The sequence below is a fragment of the Mollisia scopiformis genome (genome assembly GCF_001500285.1).
Source record: "Mollisia scopiformis unplaced genomic scaffold LY89scaffold_4, whole genome shotgun sequence".
Classification (NCBI taxonomy): Eukaryota; Fungi; Ascomycota; class Leotiomycetes; order Helotiales; family Mollisiaceae; genus Mollisia; species Mollisia scopiformis.
The window spans coordinates 1,434,375-1,452,051 of NW_017263584.1; the positions used below are offsets into that span (position 1 = coordinate 1,434,375).

At 48.9% G+C, this 17,677-nt stretch overlaps 9 protein-coding genes across 9 annotated transcripts; 3 read left to right on the forward strand and 6 right to left on the reverse strand.

The window, feature by feature from the left end:
* On the forward strand, positions 1-1,666 carry LY89DRAFT_681369 (chitin synthase export chaperone). The gene is made up of 3 exons (XM_018214278.1): positions 1-498; positions 574-1,145; positions 1,201-1,666. Exons 1-3 carry the CDS (start codon positions 261-263, stop codon positions 1,390-1,392), a joined length of 1,002 nt encoding a protein of 333 aa, XP_018076387.1. The 5' UTR covers positions 1-260; the 3' UTR covers positions 1,393-1,666.
* A 348-nt stretch (positions 1,667-2,014) lies between these two features.
* LY89DRAFT_729515 (alcohol oxidase) lies at positions 2,015-3,724 on the reverse strand (the record flags this gene model as incomplete). Its single annotated transcript, XM_018219387.1, has 2 exons — positions 2,015-3,432; positions 3,481-3,724. 2 exons carry the CDS (start codon positions 3,722-3,724, stop codon positions 2,015-2,017), a joined length of 1,662 nt encoding a protein of 553 aa, XP_018076388.1.
* A 640-nt stretch (positions 3,725-4,364) lies between these two features.
* On the forward strand, positions 4,365-6,428 carry LY89DRAFT_391867 (aldehyde dehydrogenase). The gene is made up of 3 exons (XM_018207197.1): positions 4,365-6,101; positions 6,177-6,315; positions 6,369-6,428. The coding sequence occupies exons 1-2, from the start codon at positions 4,731-4,733 to the stop codon at positions 6,228-6,230; spliced, it is 1,425 nt and encodes a 474-aa protein (XP_018076389.1). The 5' UTR covers positions 4,365-4,730; the 3' UTR covers positions 6,231-6,315; positions 6,369-6,428.
* An 83-nt stretch (positions 6,429-6,511) lies between these two features.
* Positions 6,512-8,741, reverse strand: LY89DRAFT_778373 (uncharacterized protein). The gene is made up of 4 exons (XM_018222206.1): positions 8,013-8,741; positions 7,131-7,962; positions 6,753-7,074; positions 6,512-6,635 (listed from the first exon to the last, which is right to left on the reverse strand). Exons 1-4 carry the CDS (start codon positions 8,481-8,483, stop codon positions 6,578-6,580), a joined length of 1,683 nt encoding a protein of 560 aa, XP_018076390.1. The 5' UTR covers positions 8,484-8,741; the 3' UTR covers positions 6,512-6,577.
* A 395-nt stretch (positions 8,742-9,136) lies between these two features.
* LY89DRAFT_729518 (uncharacterized protein) lies at positions 9,137-10,492 on the reverse strand (the record flags this gene model as incomplete). Its single annotated transcript, XM_018219388.1, has 3 exons — positions 9,137-9,199; positions 9,276-10,019; positions 10,136-10,492. The coding sequence occupies 3 exons, from the start codon at positions 10,490-10,492 to the stop codon at positions 9,137-9,139; spliced, it is 1,164 nt and encodes a 387-aa protein (XP_018076391.1).
* A 1,019-nt stretch (positions 10,493-11,511) lies between these two features.
* LY89DRAFT_729519 (uncharacterized protein) lies at positions 11,512-12,660 on the reverse strand (the record flags this gene model as incomplete). The annotated part of the gene is made up of 2 exons (XM_018219389.1): positions 11,512-11,685; positions 11,743-12,660. 2 exons carry the CDS (start codon positions 12,658-12,660, stop codon positions 11,512-11,514), a joined length of 1,092 nt encoding a protein of 363 aa, XP_018076392.1.
* A 796-nt stretch (positions 12,661-13,456) lies between these two features.
* On the reverse strand, positions 13,457-15,147 carry LY89DRAFT_715041 (Prp19-domain-containing protein). Its single transcript, XM_018218176.1, has 3 exons — positions 14,619-15,147; positions 14,111-14,568; positions 13,457-14,060 (listed from the first exon to the last, which is right to left on the reverse strand). Exons 1-3 carry the CDS (start codon positions 15,113-15,115, stop codon positions 13,594-13,596), a joined length of 1,422 nt encoding a protein of 473 aa, XP_018076393.1. The 5' UTR covers positions 15,116-15,147; the 3' UTR covers positions 13,457-13,593.
* Positions 15,148-15,322: 175 nt separating this feature from the next.
* LY89DRAFT_576182 (uncharacterized protein) lies at positions 15,323-15,970 on the forward strand (the record flags this gene model as incomplete). The annotated part of the gene is made up of 3 exons (XM_018208827.1): positions 15,323-15,714; positions 15,765-15,864; positions 15,920-15,970. 3 exons carry the CDS (start codon positions 15,323-15,325, stop codon positions 15,968-15,970), a joined length of 543 nt encoding a protein of 180 aa, XP_018076394.1.
* A 194-nt stretch (positions 15,971-16,164) lies between these two features.
* On the reverse strand, positions 16,165-16,929 carry LY89DRAFT_729522 (uncharacterized protein; the record flags this gene model as incomplete). Its single annotated transcript, XM_018219390.1, has 1 exon — positions 16,165-16,929. The coding sequence occupies one exon, from the start codon at positions 16,927-16,929 to the stop codon at positions 16,165-16,167; it is 765 nt and encodes a 254-aa protein (XP_018076395.1).
* Between the last annotated feature and the right edge of the window lie 748 nt (positions 16,930-17,677).

Genomic DNA, 17,677 nt, shown 5'->3' on the forward strand with positions numbered 1-17,677 from the left:
CCTTAGTGTACGAGACCTGTTTGTTTAGAGCCTCCTTTTTTCCAACCTCAACCAACTTATTCCTTCCAAGACTACACCGCATCTCCGCCTCCATTCACTTGGTAGAAGGAGCGTTACGATCGTTATCATCACTTTCACTTTTCGCTATCACCACATTACTCTGAAGACGAATCTTACGACGATTATCCCTCGCTCGACTGGCCAAGCCACTGCACCAACATCACATCGAAATATCGATACAATACACTTAGGAAGACAAGATGGGGTTCGGAGACTTCTCCCAGATCTGCGAGCAGGCGCCCGTACCATTATGCTCTGTCGTCGGCGCCATATCGCACATCGCAGGCTCGCACGGAATCGAAGCAGACTGCTATGCGCGAAACATTGAGTTGGCCAACACCATCATCTTCCAGGGCGCGGCGTCATTCATGCATATCGTCGCATTGATTATGACCGTGATCATGATCTTGCACGTTCGAAGCAAGTTCACTGCTGTCGGTATGCTACCACTTTGTTCATTCAGCCAGTTTTGTTGATTGTTTGAGATTTCCGGACTGATGTTTCTAAAAATAGGTCGCAAGGAAATCACCTTCTTCTTCTACATTTACATGATGCTGACCTTCATATCATTGGTTCTTGACTCTGGTGTTGTCCCTCCCGGCAGCTCAGCATATCCTTATTTTGCTGCGGCCCAGGGTGGTCTCGTCTCGTCACTTTGCGTCTGTCTGATGATCAATGGATTCGTTGGGTTTCAATTATACGAGGATGGCACAGCGATTTCCGTCTGGCTCCTTCGAGGAGTCAGCTTGGGTGCGTTCATTATCACCGGATTCATCTCACTGGCGACATTCAAATCATGGGCTGGCCTTGGCCCGACGAAGACGATGGTCATGTTCGTTTTCCTGTACTTGGTTTCCGGGCTTGAATTATTGGTCTACTTCATTATGCAAATCCTTCTCGTCGTCCAAACATTGCAGGAACGCTGGCCACTGGGAGACCTCGCCTTCGGAGCATTCTTTTTCATCATTGGACAGGTCATCCTTTATGTCTTCAGCAACACAATTTGTAATGCTGTGCAGCATTACCTTGACGGGCTTTTCTTTGCCACCATCTGCAATCTCTTGGCCGTCATGATGGTTTACAAGGTTTGTTTTCCGGGTGCAACTCTTGGTGGATTGACATTTGCTTACAATTTATTAGTACTGGGATTCGATTACCCGCGAGGATCTCGAATTCTCTGTCGGCACCAAGCTCAACAACTGGGAGGTGAAGGAGCTTCTTCCAGAAGACGAGCGCCGAAATACAATTTACCAAGATACCGAGTACTCCAGCAACATGTACAACCACCCGCAGCAAGCACGAAACTCCAACTATGGAGGTTTTGCCTACTAAACCTAGATTTTAGCATTGGATTATTAAAGAGCTGAAAGCGGTTGGAGAAAAGCAAGATCCCTGATTTTGATTGCATAGCGTGGATTTGGTGGTTTGACTCTTTGAAGTGGGATGGCGTTCGTCTGGCAATTTGTTGATTGGAAGTGTACATACTGTACTTTGGATGGGTGGTTGGACATCAGTGAGATGTTGGATTAAGGGCTATGGCGTTGGGACTGCCATGAGCAAGCAGGCGTGCATGTTTGTAGATAAGACCTTGTCAATCACTAATAGATTCTTTTCAACTGTGCTGGATGGATTTCAGTGAACTGGTGAGATTTATGACCGAGAGGCTTGGGATGTGGACTATGGGCAGACATTCGAAAGTACCAAGTCGAGTTGGTAGTATTCGTCTGAATTCGATCTGACAGGAGACAAGTGTCAGAGGCAAAGCCAGTAACTCTTGTTCATAGCAATGTCTGCCTTGAATTATATCTAACTGACTTTTCTTGCGCCAACATATCTTTAACAACTCAAAAATCGAGCTCTCTTCCAATCTAGCCTCCTAAACACTTCGGCAAATGAGCCACCCCTTTCTAAGCAAAATCTCGCTTCTAAATAGAACCAAATATATCCTTCCCAACTACAACCTCGCCCTCCCATCCCCCCTCCACCCCGCCTCCGCAGCAATCATCTCCGCAGCCCTCTCCCCAATCGCCAAAACAGTCAACATAGGATTAACAGTCGTCATCGCCGGAAACACCCCCGCATCCGCAATCCGCACCCCCTTCAGCCCTCTAACCTTCAATTCCGGATCCACGACCGCCATCTCATCGTTGCTCGCGCCCATCTTCGTCGTCCCGGCTGGGTGGTACACGGTATGTGCCACTCTCCGCCCGTACTCCGACAGCTCGGCGTCCGTTTGGATGGCTGGGCCCGGGGCGACTTCTTTCTTGATCCAGTTGCAGAAGGGGGCCGTTTGGGCGATTTCTCGTGCGGCTTTTAAGCCCGCTACGATGGTGGCGGCGTCGTAGCCTTCGGGGTCGGTGAAGTATCTGAAATCTAGCGCAGGCTTGACGCTAGGGTCTGCGGAGGTGAGATATATCCTTCCTCTGGAACGGGGGCGCGGGATATTGGGCGTCATGCAGAAAGCGTTTAGGGGGGCCTCGTATCCGAGTCTGGCGGTGTTGAGGCAGAAGGGGATTTGGTAGCAATGCATCATTATATCGGCGATTGTGCCGTCTGGTAAGTGTTTGGGGTTGAGGAATGGGTCTGAGTTGGAGGTTGCGGCGTTGGCGATCTCGCGGCGGAGGAAGATGCCTGCGTCTGAGTCCATGGTGGTTTGGGGTGGGATTGGAGCGTTGAGTTCCCACATTATGATGCTTTCGGGGTGGTCGAGGAGGTTTTCTCCTACGCCGGGTAGGTCGTGGACTACAAGTATAGAGAGGTCTGATAGTTGCTTGGAAGGACCGATTCCTGATAATAGCATGAGACGGCAGGTATCGACGGCTCCGGCACAGAGGATGGTCTCGGTTTTGGGTGAGATGGTAAGTTTGGTGCCAGACTTTAGGGTGATGTTTACACCTGTCACGGTCTTGGACGAAGAGACGTTGATCTTGCTCACCCAGGCATTGGTAAGGACTGTGAGGTTTGGTCGGTTTTCTTCGCCGCGTAGGATGGGATGAATGTATGCCACTGAAGCCGAGCTTCGATTTCCATCATCTGGGTTATAGGCAATAGAGAAGAAGCCTACACCCTGCTGTAAACTACCCGTCTCTTTGATCTCCTTGTTGAAGTCTTTCAGGACTGGGATGTTCATGGAAGTGGAGCACGACTCTATCCAGTCTTTGCAAACTTGGTTGCGGTGGCGGGGGTGCACTGGCTGGATTTGGTTGCGCAGGTTGTCTATGAGGCGCATCATGGTCTTGAACCCCCAGCCTCTGGCTCCCATGCTCTCCCATATTTGACAGTCGTATTCGAACGGTCTGAATGAGATCAAGGTGTTGTGTGATGAACAGCCACCTAGAACCTTAGCTCGAGAATGTCTGATATGTGAGTTACCTGAAGTCCGTTAATAATGGGTTTGATATTTGTAGCTTTCCTCCCTACCATTGGGTTGTTCTACGGTGCCATAATCGTAATCTAGGTCACCTCCTAGCAGGGTAAGCCAGTCTTTAAGCTTCAACACTTTTTCATTGTTAAAATCGCTTGGACCAGCCTCAATCATGAGAATCTTCTTCTGTGGAAGATACTCAGACAGCCTGCTTGCAATGACACAACCAGCCGTCCCACCGCCAACAATGACATAGTCAAAATCCTTGACTTGAGAGGAAGAGAGGAAGTCTGTAGTCATATTGAATGCTTGACTTATAACTTAGGATTGACATCCAAGATTGGTTGGATTTGCAATTACAATTGCTTCGTACGAGTGCGTAGCAGACTTCTTCGATTTATAGAAATATTTTTACAAGCTTGGATCCCCACATTCGCCGATAAGGATAAGATATAGTGAAGGGAGCTTTATCGAGGACAAGGACAAGCCCAAGCAGGAGTAGGTGTAGGTGTGCGGGATCAGAGATGGAGGGGCCGGATGCACCTTCTTGCTTAAGAAGAATGGATCGATCTCCTTAGCTGGGAAAGAATGATGGACGGTGAAAGCAGAGTCTGATGAGATACGAGTTTTCTCCGGTTCCTGAGACCGGCCCGCCACCATTCATTCTTGGTATTCTCTTCTCTTGCAGCCTTGTATTCGCAATTGGGGCGAAAGGTGACGGTCAGCCAGCATGCGCTTGGTAGGTTTCGTTAGGTAAGGTTTATGCTGGCTGGTGGTGATGGAATTTTTTCGGTGTGAAGTTTGTTACTGTAGTCTATGTTCAAAAGACCGGGGTCCAGCTCCACTCCTGACTCGATTGACGAGTGACAGCTCAAGTCAAACTGACTAGCGCAGCACCAGTGGGATGGAAAGCACACCAAGGAGAGAAAGGAAAGCTTTTCCATAGCGACAGAGAGTCAAGAGCCGCGCTCCATCTTGCGGCCAGCCCCGCGCAACACAAGGATACCGTCGGATCCAAGATAATGATTGCGTGACATCGAAAACTCTGGTCCAAAAGTCTTCCTTGTTAGGCAGATAATTCAAGAGCCACCATCTGCACGACCCGAATCGCGTATTGGGGATCCGCTTTCCCGTCTCGGGACGTGGACGCTGAAAACTCTCGGCTTGCACATATTCGGATCATAAAATTACCATACCCCACTTCAACACATAGTACCTGGCGTACTACTGTGCCTCTTTCCTTTTGCTTCAAGACTAATTACCATATCTCAAGAAGCACACTCGACGGTGTGAGAAAGATCAGACCATGATGTCCTCCTACGACGCCCAACAACTTTACTACGACGGCAAAGTCCAGAGGGCTACTTCGGGCAAGACTTTCACCACCGTCGACCCTTCAACAGCCAAACCTCTAGCAGAGGTACACCAAGCTGCTCCAGCTGATATCGATGCTGCCATAGCCTCAGCAAAGAAAGCTTTCCCATCATGGTCTCAGACACCTCCCATTATCCGTTCCCGCATCCTCCTAAAAGCCGTGGAGCTACTTCGGTCACGAAATGACGAGATTGCCAAAATAGAAACCCACGACACTGGCAAAGCCTTCTCAGAAACCAGCACAGTCGATGTGGTCACCGGCGCCGACGTATTAGAGTACTTCGCCAACCTCGTCGCCAGCGGCGGACTCAACGGAGAAACCACCCAACTCAGACCAGATGCCTGGATTTACACCAAGAAAGAAGCTCTGGGCGTCTGTGCCGGCATAGGAGCCTGGAACTACCCTATCCAGATCGCATTATGGAAATCAGCACCTTGTCTGGCGGCAGGAAACTGCATGGTCTACAAACCATCAGAAGTCACGCCCCTCCACGGTCAAGTCCTAGCTCAGATCTTCACTGAAGCCGGTGTCCCTCCCGGAGTATTCAACATCGTTCATGGCGATGGAGCAGTGGGCGGCTACCTCACTTCTCATCCCGGAATTGCCAAAGTGAGCTTCACAGGCCAAGTCTCAACCGGTCAAAAAGTCGCAGCATCATCAGCCGGAGGGATGAAGTACGTAACCATGGAACTCGGCGGCAAGAGTCCATTGATCATCCTGCCCGGCACAGAAGTCGAAAACGCAGTCGATGGAGCCATGATGGCGAACTTCTTCTCCACAGGTCAGGTCTGTACCAACGGAACTCGAGTCTTCGTCCCAAAATCCATGAAAAGCTCCTTCGAGAGATTACTCCTTGAGAAAATGTCCTGTATCCGCTCCCTGGCGCCCATGGATTCAAACAGTAATTTCGGCCCCCTCGTATCGGAGATCCATTACAAGAAAGTCCTCTCTTACATCCAACATGGAATATCCGTCGACAAAGCCAGACTCCTTCACGGAGGAGCAACGAAACCTAAAACCATCCCTGCAGGCTATGAAAACGGCTTCTGGGTCCAACCAACGGTCTTCACAGATTGCACTGATACCATGAAGATCACCACAGAAGAGATCTTCGGACCAGTGCTCTGTATCCTTCCTTATGATACGGTGGACGAAGTCATTGCCAGAGCAAACAACACCAAGCTCGGCCTCGCTGCGGGAGTATTTGGCAAAGATGTGAACAAATGCCATGAAGTGATTAGTAAGTTGGAAGCGGGCATAACGTGGATTAACACCTGGGGAGAAAGTCCCGCTGAGATGAGTGTGGGAGGTTGGAAGATGAGTGGTGTGGGTGTGGAGAACGGGAGGAGGGGATTGAATGCCTGGGTCAGGGAGAAGAGTACGTTGGTAGAAGGGAGTGGGATCGTGGGGACTGTGTTTTCGAAATTATGAGTTGGGGGAAAGTGATGAATGCATGATTTGGCGTATGGAGGGAAAAGAAAGCTTTGCATATATATACATAGAAAATGGCGCTCGGGTAGGGAATCCTAGAATTCACTTGGTACTCAACTTGCTCATATTTTCCCACAGGTCCTAGAACAATCTCAGCCGGTTTTGCTCCTTCGATTCGTTTCGTCATTTCTCGTAATCATTCGCTATGCTGCTTGGTGTACGAATCGCTCATGAAACTTTCAAGAAGCTCTTGAAAGTTTTCTCCGTCGTCCAGTACCTGTATCCTATACAATTATTCTCGTACAAATAGTTTCCGTATCGTCCTAGTCCTCGAAATAGCGAATGACTCATTTAGCAGGCTTATTTCCACCCAAGCACGAATCCATCGGGTTAACGGCATCGTCCCTATATCCCTCATTAGCAACCCGTCCAAAAGTGCCAACCCATTTCCAAAAATTCCAACGTCTCCAACAACCAAGTAGTCTTGACCATCACATTAGTTCCATCAAAGACAAAACTTACTTCGACTCAGGATAAACCTTAAACAAGCTCCACTCCTTCTTAAAGCTCGTCACGAAGCCCTTCACAACCTCCGCCTTCGGCTCCTTAAACTCCATCCACAGCTCCTTCGGTCCTACATCTTCCTGCTTCAACTTGATCACATGAATCACGCCCCATTTCTCCCAGTAGAACAGTCGCGCCACCGTGCCTGGTGTGATGCACCAGCCTGCCGGTCGACGAACGTCTTTCCTGGGTTCGAAACCGACGTACGTAGAGCCCGTGAGACGAAGTTCTCCGGTTTTCGAATTCGGGCCGGTACGACCCTCCCACTCGTACTTTTTGCCTGGTTGTGGTTGTGTTAGTGGGTTTTAAATGTCCGGAGAAGCTGGGGACTCTTACCATCTTCTTTGATGAACTTGACTCGGTGTACAGGGAAGTGTGTTAGGAAAGCGGATGGATTAGGCGTGTTTGGGACGACATATCGACCAATGGGTAATGTGCCTCCTGGAATAGTGTGGGCAGGTGTGATTTGAGTCTTAGCTAATGGGGGTGCTACATTATTAGTAGGGGCAGGTACAGGAGTTAGAGGGTTAGGGGAATTGTCCGGCAGCTTGTGGGTGATTGTCTTGTCCCCCGAAGAGCCGTTACCGGTCCATTCCATTGGCTGGACAGGATCGTTAAACGGAGTGTATTGCTGGCGAGCCTTCTTCTGAGCATAACCTCCTCCTGCTCTCGGTCCAGTTGGAATAGTCCGGTGATTGTCCTCCGTGCCCCGAGACATTGTATTCGGGGGGCTGACGGAACGTCCACGCTTATTACCTTGTTGATAATTGCTCCAATTCCTCGGACCGCTTGGTGGTTGACGTGGTGGGGATCGGGAGCGGGCCCTATTGTAAAAGCTATCTCGCCTCGGGCTAGGTGGACGGTACATGGAGTACGAACGGTTGTCATTATAGCCGTTAGCCTCATAGGCAGGACGGTAGCAATTGTCCCGATCGGATTGGTATCGTGGTGGTGAACGAGCACGCGGTGGCGATCCAGCTCTTCGCGGTGACCTGTCTCTCGTGCGCCAAGCATCTCCACCCCATCCTGAGGACCTCTCACGATACCGGTCTTGCGAACGGCTCCTTAGAGGCAATGCGGTGACCTGTTGATTAACAGAATCTCGGGGAGCTGGCTGTGCATTACCAACAGCCGCAGCTGCAATTACAAGACTATGTTCTCTCGCCGTCTGAGAGAATTAGCTTTTGACAATCTCGGCGGACATTAAACATATCTTACCTCGAACAGCTCATCTTTGACCTTAGCGTCCTCCTGATTTCTCTTGAACTTGATATCAGCCTTATCGCTCTTGAACTTGACAATGATCTCTTCGCCCCTAGAAGTAAACGCGTCAATCATGTTAGTACGAAGACCCTCATGCTTCTTCCTCAATGCCTGCATAGCGGCATCTCTCTCCGCAACCCTGTCAGTCTTCTCTCGCGCGTGACGTTCTTGAAGAACGCGTAGTTCCTCCGCATGTCGAGCAATCAAAGCCTTCGTCTTCTCCTTCTCGTCGTCCTCCAGCTTCTTCAAAGCTTCTTGTGCGTCGTTGTCGTAGACCCTAACCTTCTTCTCCTTGTCCTCCTCGAGCTTGGCTTGATCCTCTTCAAGCTTAGCCGCCAATTCAAGATCTTCTTTCTTGCGACGACTCTCAACGACTCTGATATCAGCTTCCACCTTCCTGTACCCCGTGCCGTTGGAGTTCTCCATGGTTGTGTTGCGTTTCGGGTTTTGGTGGCTTGTTTTGTTTTGGCGTTGAGGTCTAGCGAGGTGGAGGTTGAAATATCGAAAAGATTATCTAGGTAGCCTCGCTCCTTCCTCACGTGTTATGAGCAACTCAGAAAGCAGAGTAGCCCCAAAAGAGCCGAACTTAGCCTCGTATCAAGTTGAATACATACTAGATAACAGATGAAAGGACAGACAGTAAGAAGATCGGATGAAAGCACCACGTTTGTTTACTCGAGCTGCTGACTTCCAAGATTCTTGTCATAGGGACAGGGTGTTACATATGCTATTGAACTATTACCAGGACTTTTTGCATAGCAGGAACACAAAAGTGGCACGGGAAACTAAGAAATAGCTCTGCACCATCTGCACCATCTTCAAGAAGGACGGAATTGAATAGTCAAACTATGGTCTTCATACAAGCTGATGCACTGTCCAGCATGGGGAAAGAACACATCAGCCTATGCTTTGACTCTAGAAAAACAAGAATTCCAAAGCCAGTGAACAGACCACCTAGTGATAACGCTATTGCCTGCTTTTTGGCCTCCAAAACACCCACTATTCCCTGTGTTTCAGACAAGTCATCAATGAAAGCACAGCTTTATCTCTCCAAAGCTCAAAATGAAAGTGGACATAATCTAGAGCCGGAGTCGTGTGGACTGGTCCTTTCTCTGTATGCTTCTAGCCCAGCTGGCGAGGTCCTTGGTATGATTAGCTATGCTAAGTGAATCAGATAAAGTCCATAAAACTTGCCTTGTCTGCCCTTTGCAAGCGTACCCCAGAACATTCCAATCGTCCGAGAAGTCGTACAAATGATTTGTAGTGCCTGGGACGAAATTGAATGTACAAGGTTCGGCCTGTGCTCCATTCAATCTTGATGGAAGAAGCATGTTGGTCGTGGCAGATTCGATAGACGTTGCGGCTATTGATCTTGGGAAACCACTTGGAGGATACCTTATCTGAATTGCTGCTTGACCAGTACGAGAAGGATATGGACAATCCGCCATCATCAATCTCAGCAATACAGCATTTTACACCGCGTTTTCGTATAACCCATTGCCTGAATCGCGAATCGGATAGTTCATCTTGGCCATCCACAGCGAAGACTTTGATGTAGAATTTGCGGGGATGGGCCAGGGGTTTAACAGGAATGTAGATTTCTGGAGTAGACTGCGGCGTGAAAAGCGTTGTAAGGTGTCCCCCTCGCAAATTTGTCTGCGAAGAGGATAACTTAGAATGGCTGAACACCTGGCTACCATTGTATGGGTTTGATTTCTGCTTGCAGGAGTAGCTTTGACGACCGTGTCCGCCATGAGATGCCAGTCGACTGCTCGTCTGCAATTTCGCGAGTCGAGCAGCGTTCCATACTTGCCCATCAACTTCTATGACACTGTCGTCGATGTCTTCTGCGGTGGTGGTATGTTCTTGGTTCATACTCTTGCAATCATTATCCGCGAAGCACTGGTATTGTTGCTGCTTTTCACTTGTCTTGTGTCCGCGATGTTGACCAGGAGCCTGGTACTAGATGCCGAAAGGTCTTCGTTAGTATGCTAATTCCTAGATCCGAAGGGGTCAGGTAGAGAAAGTCGGAGATGTGGTTGCTAGCAGGAGACCACATGAAAGAATGAGAGACTCACCATGTAGGGATTATAAGCAGGCTGTCCTGTACTGGATTGAAATTCATGGTAAACAGTCGGTCCTGCACCGGGTGGAAAGTTCCCCTGGTATGCGGGATTTAGGCCACTTGCGAATGGCCCCCTTAGCCCTGCGTGCTCTCCTTCCCGTGGAGGTTGTCTAATACCGATAGGATTTTGAGGACCTGGGACGTAGATGGTGATAGGGGCGTTGTAGCAATAGAAAGCACTTCCACTGTTTATTTTACACTGTCCATAAACATCGTTGACTTGGTGTGGTTTCGCTTGACCTGCTATGGCTGGAAATGCCACATATTCTGGTGGATTGCCGTTATCTAGCTGCGCACCTAGCTGCGCCATCTTGGAGACTTTTGAGAAAGGATGGATCGCAAGAGAATGAAAGGCACGGACTTTTCGCCCACGGCTCTCTGACAACGCTGTTTGATGATGCCTGCGAATGGAGCACTGATCGTGGATCAGACTGTTGAAATATGAATGGTATCAATACAGAAAGATGGTCAGATTTATACTGATCTTGAGAGTCGAATGATGTGAAATCGAAGACACTGTACGAAGGACGGTTGAGTGAGAATAGGTAAGGAAGGTAGAGCAAGAAGGGAAGGAACGAGAGAGGCTATAACTTCAAATATGGGGAAGGAGCCGTGCTTCGTCAAGCTCTATTCTATCTCGGAAAGACTCTGAACTCCAATAGATCAAGGATCACGCTGGCTGAACCATACAAAATGTAGACTCGAATTTTGACTCCTTGAAGATTATGCTCTTTACGTTCAGAACTTATTGCTCAAGCAACAGTTATCGAGCAGATGGGAACCTTCTGGACCTGCGAAGAAGCTGTGGTGCCACCGAACTCTATAGTGTGCAATTCCATAATGATATAGCATAACAAAGACAATTATTATCAAGTTTAACGAGACAGCATGGACTGAGCCGGCGTAGCCAACTGAGGCTCTTGCCTTGGAGCAAAATGTGCACCACCGTCACACGAACAAATCAGACGTGGACACACGAAGACTCGACCCGGATAAAACATTTGTAATGGAGACACGAATCAAAGAATGCAAGATTATCATGAAGAAATGTCCATTGCTGAAACATTTTCATTACTTACAAACAGTAATACACCGCATGTTGAAATGGTATCATCCCATTCTGCCAAAATAGCCATTATTACGCCGTAAGCAATATTTAGTCGTGTCTGCACCCTTGATGTCCCGCCGGTACGCCATGCTAAAGACAAGACCCCATGCTTGATCCACGCAATGCAATTCTCGGAAATGTGACCACAAGCCGCAACCATATGTACGGGGATGCAAAGTTAAGTATGAGTGCGGATTTGGTGTCTCTGTACCTAGAGACAACTATAGGAACACGCCAACCCATTTCTCCTTGCTCTTCACATCACTATGGCAGTCCTCAATATTGCAAGTAAGAATCTTAGCCTTCTTGCCAGTAGATTTCTCTACTTCTCGGAACTGTACCGAATCGTGCTTAGAAGCCTGTTGCCGAAGTTGATAACACTTGTTGCAGTAGACCTGTAAATCATATTAGCAAATGAATCAGAGAAGAGAAGAGTTGGGGGAGCTCCATACATGACCACACTCCTTTATAACCCAGAAAGGATGCTCCTCTCTATCTTTCCGCGTAGGTGCTCTGCCACCCTTCTTCACAGGAGGTTCCTCGTCTTCCTTCCGGTGTACCAACTCCTCTTCACAACTGGGGCAAATTACAATATCTTCGTCTTTTGGAGATCGGGTGAAGCCTGCTGGGACGGGTGAAGGAGCGACATGATCAGGCTTCCGCTCTGCAAAAGCTGCATTTTGGTAATTCATCACCCCGGGCATTGCTTGCTGATTTCCAAAGTGGTCATGGTAATGCATGTGTATTCCGAGAAAGTCGCGCAATGCACCTGGCATTACAGCACCTCCCAAGTTCCCAATATGATTGACGGCTCCAGTGATGTATCCGATAGCATGAGGAGAAGCAACCACGCCGCCGAGATGGCCATGTTGCGGTCGATTGGGCACAAACAGAGGTGGCGAATGATTCCTGTGAGGAGGTTCACGGCGTACAGGCTGTGGTCGTTGTGGTCGTTCCACAGCACTCTCCCTGAGAATAACAACATCTGAACTATCTTCTGTAAGATCTATCAGATCTGACATGTCCTGTAATCGGGAAGCATCACTTCTGCCGAGGTGCGGAGGTCTCGAGGCTCGATTACGGCTCGCATTTCGTGGGGAGGGTACAGGTGCCTCTTCGACATCGTCTGTAAGGTCGATAATGGTTTGCGATTGCCTGTGCTCGAGTCGAGGTCGTTGAGACTGTGATGCCTCCGCCATTTCCACCGAACTTCGCTGCGAATGATTGTGGTTGTTGTGCGGGTGAGAGGTTCGACGGCGAAAGAGGGAGGGAAAATCGTTGGAAGGTGCAGAGGGACCTGCGCGACCAAAGAAGTTTGAGGCCGGCGAGTCTCCAAAAATGGGCGAAGGAGAAAGGGTTGCTTGTGACATTTCGGTGAATGTTCGCTGTGGAGGTGAAATCACGTTAGCATCATCATTAGAGGGCCGTAGACTGTGGTTTGGCAGGTGGGTCTAAAATACCTTGTGGCGTTGTCTTCCGTCCATAACAAACGGCTTCAAAGAGAGTGAAAAATCCCGAGACTCACGCAGTACCCAAGAATGCGATGAGCTTTCAACTCGACTGTGCACTGGAATGCGTGGTGGGCGCGAAAATGGGTGTGGTGTTGTTGATGTAGGAGTGGAAGTGCTTCGGAGCAAATCAGAGTATCTGTTAGCGGCCCCTCGCTTGAACGTGTTATATCCGAAGTTTGCCTTCACCTCACTTTTGTAGTACCTGTCAGCCTGCTATGGATTTCTCATGAATATAATAATTATTCATCCAAGCCTACCGGTCGTAGGTAACAGTGAAGAATAGAGTATAGAAAGAATATTCGATTTCGATCGCAGGATAACCTCGGCCTTTTTCACAAAAACAAAAACACTCCTATCATTCACAAAGAAATGTTTAACTTTGTTTCGATAACATGAAGAAAAAGAAATGCCATGCACATAATGTACCTAGGTAGCCTCTGGGTAAGAGTCATAGTCTTTTACTCGTGCACAGGCTGCAAAAAGTACTTGAAACGCCACTCAGCAGAAGCATCAACATCTACCCAACCTCACCGAATGCACTTTGCCTGCCTGGATGCTCTCAACGCAAGTAAATCTATCGAATGATGAGTTTATCAAGACAGATCAAGATTCGATCACGAGTAGATGGGTCCCTGATATAACTACCGTGAAGTATACAATCCATAAATCTGCATTGAATTCCTGAGTTCTTGGTATTCGCCGTTTCTAGAAGTACATTACATGCAACAAACTGTTCAGATTTTTCTTTTGCCAGAAGCCAGAATTGCAAAGCCCAAACTCCGTAATCTTGACTCATCCAAGCACAGTTACCACCCCATCGTTATTGACAGTGATCAGAGTCTTCGCCTCCGGACCCCACTCCACCGCAGTTGCTGGTACAGCTGTGCTGATGACATCTGACCATGACTTCGACGACTTGGTATACTGCGAGATAGTAAGACCCCTTGGTCCCGAGGCAGCAAGATACTGTCCTGTGTAATCCCATCGAATGCTGTCGACTTGTCCACCAATTTCCAAGATCTTCGCCTCGGCAGCCTTCCCCTCTTTTCGGAGATCGAACACAACAACGCTATTGGAGCCTTTCGCCACAGCTGCAAACCAAATACCGTTTTCCGAGAATGCAAGGTCCTGTACAGGCCCTCCCAATTCAAAGTTTGCCGCATTCTCTCCAGTTTTCACGTGAAACAGTTTGATCTGTCCATCAGCACCTCCAGCTGCAAAGAGATGTCCATCAGGGTGGAATGCCGCTGTAGTTAATTCTAGAATAGAGTTAGCAGCTACAAGATGAAGTAAACTGGGAACTGCTTACCTGAGTCAGTGTTGACTTGAGTGACAGCCTTGCCTCCTGGTAGATCGTAGAAAACGAAGCTCTTGTCTACACCCACAGATGCAAGAATATCGCCACTAGGATGGAGAGCAATCGCATTTGCGCTGCCTGCATGTGAATTGAAGGTAATCTCGTCATCTCCGAAGACCTTAATGGCTCCAGAGGAAGTAGAAACCACAGGCTGTGCTCCATACCAGACAGCTCCCGTAACAGTGCTGCCTGCCTTGAAAGACTGCTGAACCTTGTTTTCCTGAATAGCATAGACGCCGACAACCCCATCGGATCCACCTACGATAGCCAGCTGACCAGATTCATCTACAGCGAGTGATGTACAGCCTGGGTATAGAGGTTCTGACTGAATAGCAACACCAAACTTCTCAATGACTTCTGAATCGGCCCACTCCTTAGGTACTGGTCGCTTTCGACGGCTCTTGGAAAGTCTGTTCGACTAGTTAGTAGGAATTTATAGAGGTGAGATATCAAAACATACTTCTCTTGTGTAGCGTCCACTTTGGCAGCAAGCTCCTCAGGAAGTCCTTGGCTGTCAATCTGCATAGCATCCCCATTGTTGGCGCCTCCACTTCCGATTGTGACTTTCGACAGCGCATCTCGGGCCTCATCGCGCTCTCTAGTCAGTCGCGCAATAACTCTAACCGCTGCATCATGCTGATAAAGTGCCGTGGCCAGTTCTTGTCTCGTCTGCTGGAGCTGTTGCCTTAATGTGAACGACTCGAGCGCAAGAGAGTCCCATTCGTTCTGGAAAGTCGACAGCAGAGATGGGATGGACGTCAGAGCTGGTGGTCGCGGAGTAACTATTTTGGCAGACTTGAGGTCGATGAGGTCTGTAATCTCGAGTTCCTCCCCATTCACTGGATCCTTGTGGTTCTCCGTGATATAAGCCTCGATCAAGCGCTTTTCGTAGACGGTGCCGGACTTCGAAGAAGCCACAGGGAATTGCGGAGCTTCACCAGATATTGCGCACAGCATTTTCAATTGTGTTGTTGACTGATCGCGTTCTGGCAGCCTTGTTCGCGCTTTTGGCAGATGTTGAAAATTATGGCCGATGGGGCTAGTCCAATTTGGGCTTTGGCGCTAATCAGTGTGGGATATGGGGGTTATCTTTGAGAATCGACTTCAACCCTCTCATTCTCTTCTTTATTATTCTCATAAATACTACTTTATTTCTCTCCCAATATGTCAGAATTTCAACTACCGCCAATTGAAGTTGTTCCCACTCTATCTACAATCGAGCGGTCCTCCATTCTCGATGCACTTTTCGAGCCATGTCAGGCGCTACGTACTCTCTCATTGGACGTGCTTCATACACAGAAATTTGATTCATACTTCGACTTGATTGCTAGTGTTGGAGTTCAGTTGACAGAGTTGTCCGAGAGTCCTTCCACAAGTGATACGGAATGGCTTGATCAAATTCTTGGTGCCCATCCAAGACTTGGCGAGAAGAAGGTCGATAGTGCCCAGTCAAAGGCCGAGCAAGCACAGCTGAATACTGGAGGAGAGGAGGAAGCTACCAAACTCAGAGAGCTGAATGCTGAATACGAGAAGACTTTTCCTGGCCTCAAATATGTGTAGCGTGCTCCATCACCCATACCAAGTAGGTGTGCTGATGTCACCGCAGTGTCTTCGTCGACGGCCGTCAACGTCCTCTTATAATGGAGGACATGCGTTCAAGGATTGACCGAGGAGATATCAAGTTAGAGAGAGCAGAAGGTATCAAGGTGAGACGATGTTTCGAAAACTTTGAATTATAAATCTGATTCACATGGATCGTAGGCTATGTGCGATATTGCAGCGGATCGCAGCGCAAAACTCCAACAACCATGATATGCACCGTATCCTCCCATGCCATCCGATGACCCAACCTAACCGTACCATTTTGTGGAAGACTGTTCAAATGTCCTACCCGCGGGCAGACGTACGTACATACATACAGCAAGAGCAAGAACCATGCAATGGAAGATTACCCAATACAAAAAACCATGTTGTCTTGAAGACCCCACTTTCCAAATTATCTTTCATCATTCTCTGATCTGCACAAACATACTCTCTCCTTTGCTATCCTCTCTCAGCATCTCAGCAAGGCTTTCTTCTGGTGGTGCCGGTGGAGTATCAGGCAAATCTTGTGGTGAAATCCCATCCAAGGCATCGAGGTAGTCGTAATCGTCACCCTCGCTGCAGTTGGTGGGATTCATAATGTTAAAGTCGCTGTAGATGGTGGACACCTTGTCAACGTCCTCGTTGTCTTCTTGGTCATAGATGTCGTCGTCCAAGTCCAAGGCATCATAGTTCGATAAGCCCAGTGGTGACGGAGGGAGAGGAAAGTCAAAGCATCGAGGTTTTTGCAGGACTATCTCACGCAGCGACAATCGTTCCCTGCTTCTCCTCTCCTGCTCAAGACGCATGAAGTCCTTTGCGGCGTCCATCCGTCTCCGTACTCGATTCATGATCGCAGCTTTCCTGAGCACGTTCTTGCCGTGTGCTTTGTTTTTCGCTCCCCAGACGGGGATCTTACAAAGGCCACGGTTTGCGATGTTCGACGCCGGTTCGGAAAATGGACGACTGAGACGTGATGTGATGAGATGTAACCGGAGACGTCTCTTCTTCCGGCCTTCTTTTCCTTCACCGTCGACATCAGATAGTGCTCGGCGTCGCTTGAAGGGCCGATGCAGCGGGATGGGCGCTGACAACGGCCAGTCGAAGGACAATTTCAAAGAGGAGCCGGCCGAGAAGGTGAAGGTAAAAGTCTCTGTAGCGGTCTCTTTGCTTCCAAAGCTGTGTATCATGCTCACGTGTGATCGTGTGCTCGAAATGGTTTCCCGTCTTGTTGTCCAGAACCCCATTAGATGGGCGATTTCATCTCCTCCACGAAAAATAAGACCTGGTCCCTCTCACTCATTTGGCGATGCGGGGTGGGTTTTCCGTGCAGCTCTGGCAGGTGATGTTTTCGAAACCGACAAACAACAACACCTGAAGAAGACAGAATCGAATCTCGAGAAAGGAGGAGGAGAAGAGGAGGCTTATGGCAGACGCTGGCTGAGGCAAAACATCGCACGCACCAGCACCCTGACTTGGCTTGACTCGACTTGGCTTCATCTCATCCCGCACTTCCACAGCCATGGCCATTTGCGGGGAAACAGTTTTTTACAGGGAAGCCTGCAGCATGCACTTAGCCAATCCAGATCCTTGGAATTGGATCACGAGCGCCTCCAAAAAGCTTTTGTCGTATGCCTCTGCCAGCGCTTCCTATTGGCGCAGCAGCCCTGTTTGACCCTGTGTTTCCTCACCTCTGCTGGGCCCGCGACGACCATTGGGTGGCCATGGGCAGTAGGTTAAGTCATTGGTGTGCTTCGTGGCGGTGCTGCCAGAATTTCGCTTGTCGTCACCCTCGCTCACGGTCTCCCTTCGCTCGGCGAATGAAGTCCTTACCCATTTTAGGCATTGCATTGGACCATATTGCTTCTTTGATCAAATTTTTACGTTTCCATGAGGCTGACTGGCGCCCGGTCTGCAAAGTTTTCGCTGGAAAGGCTG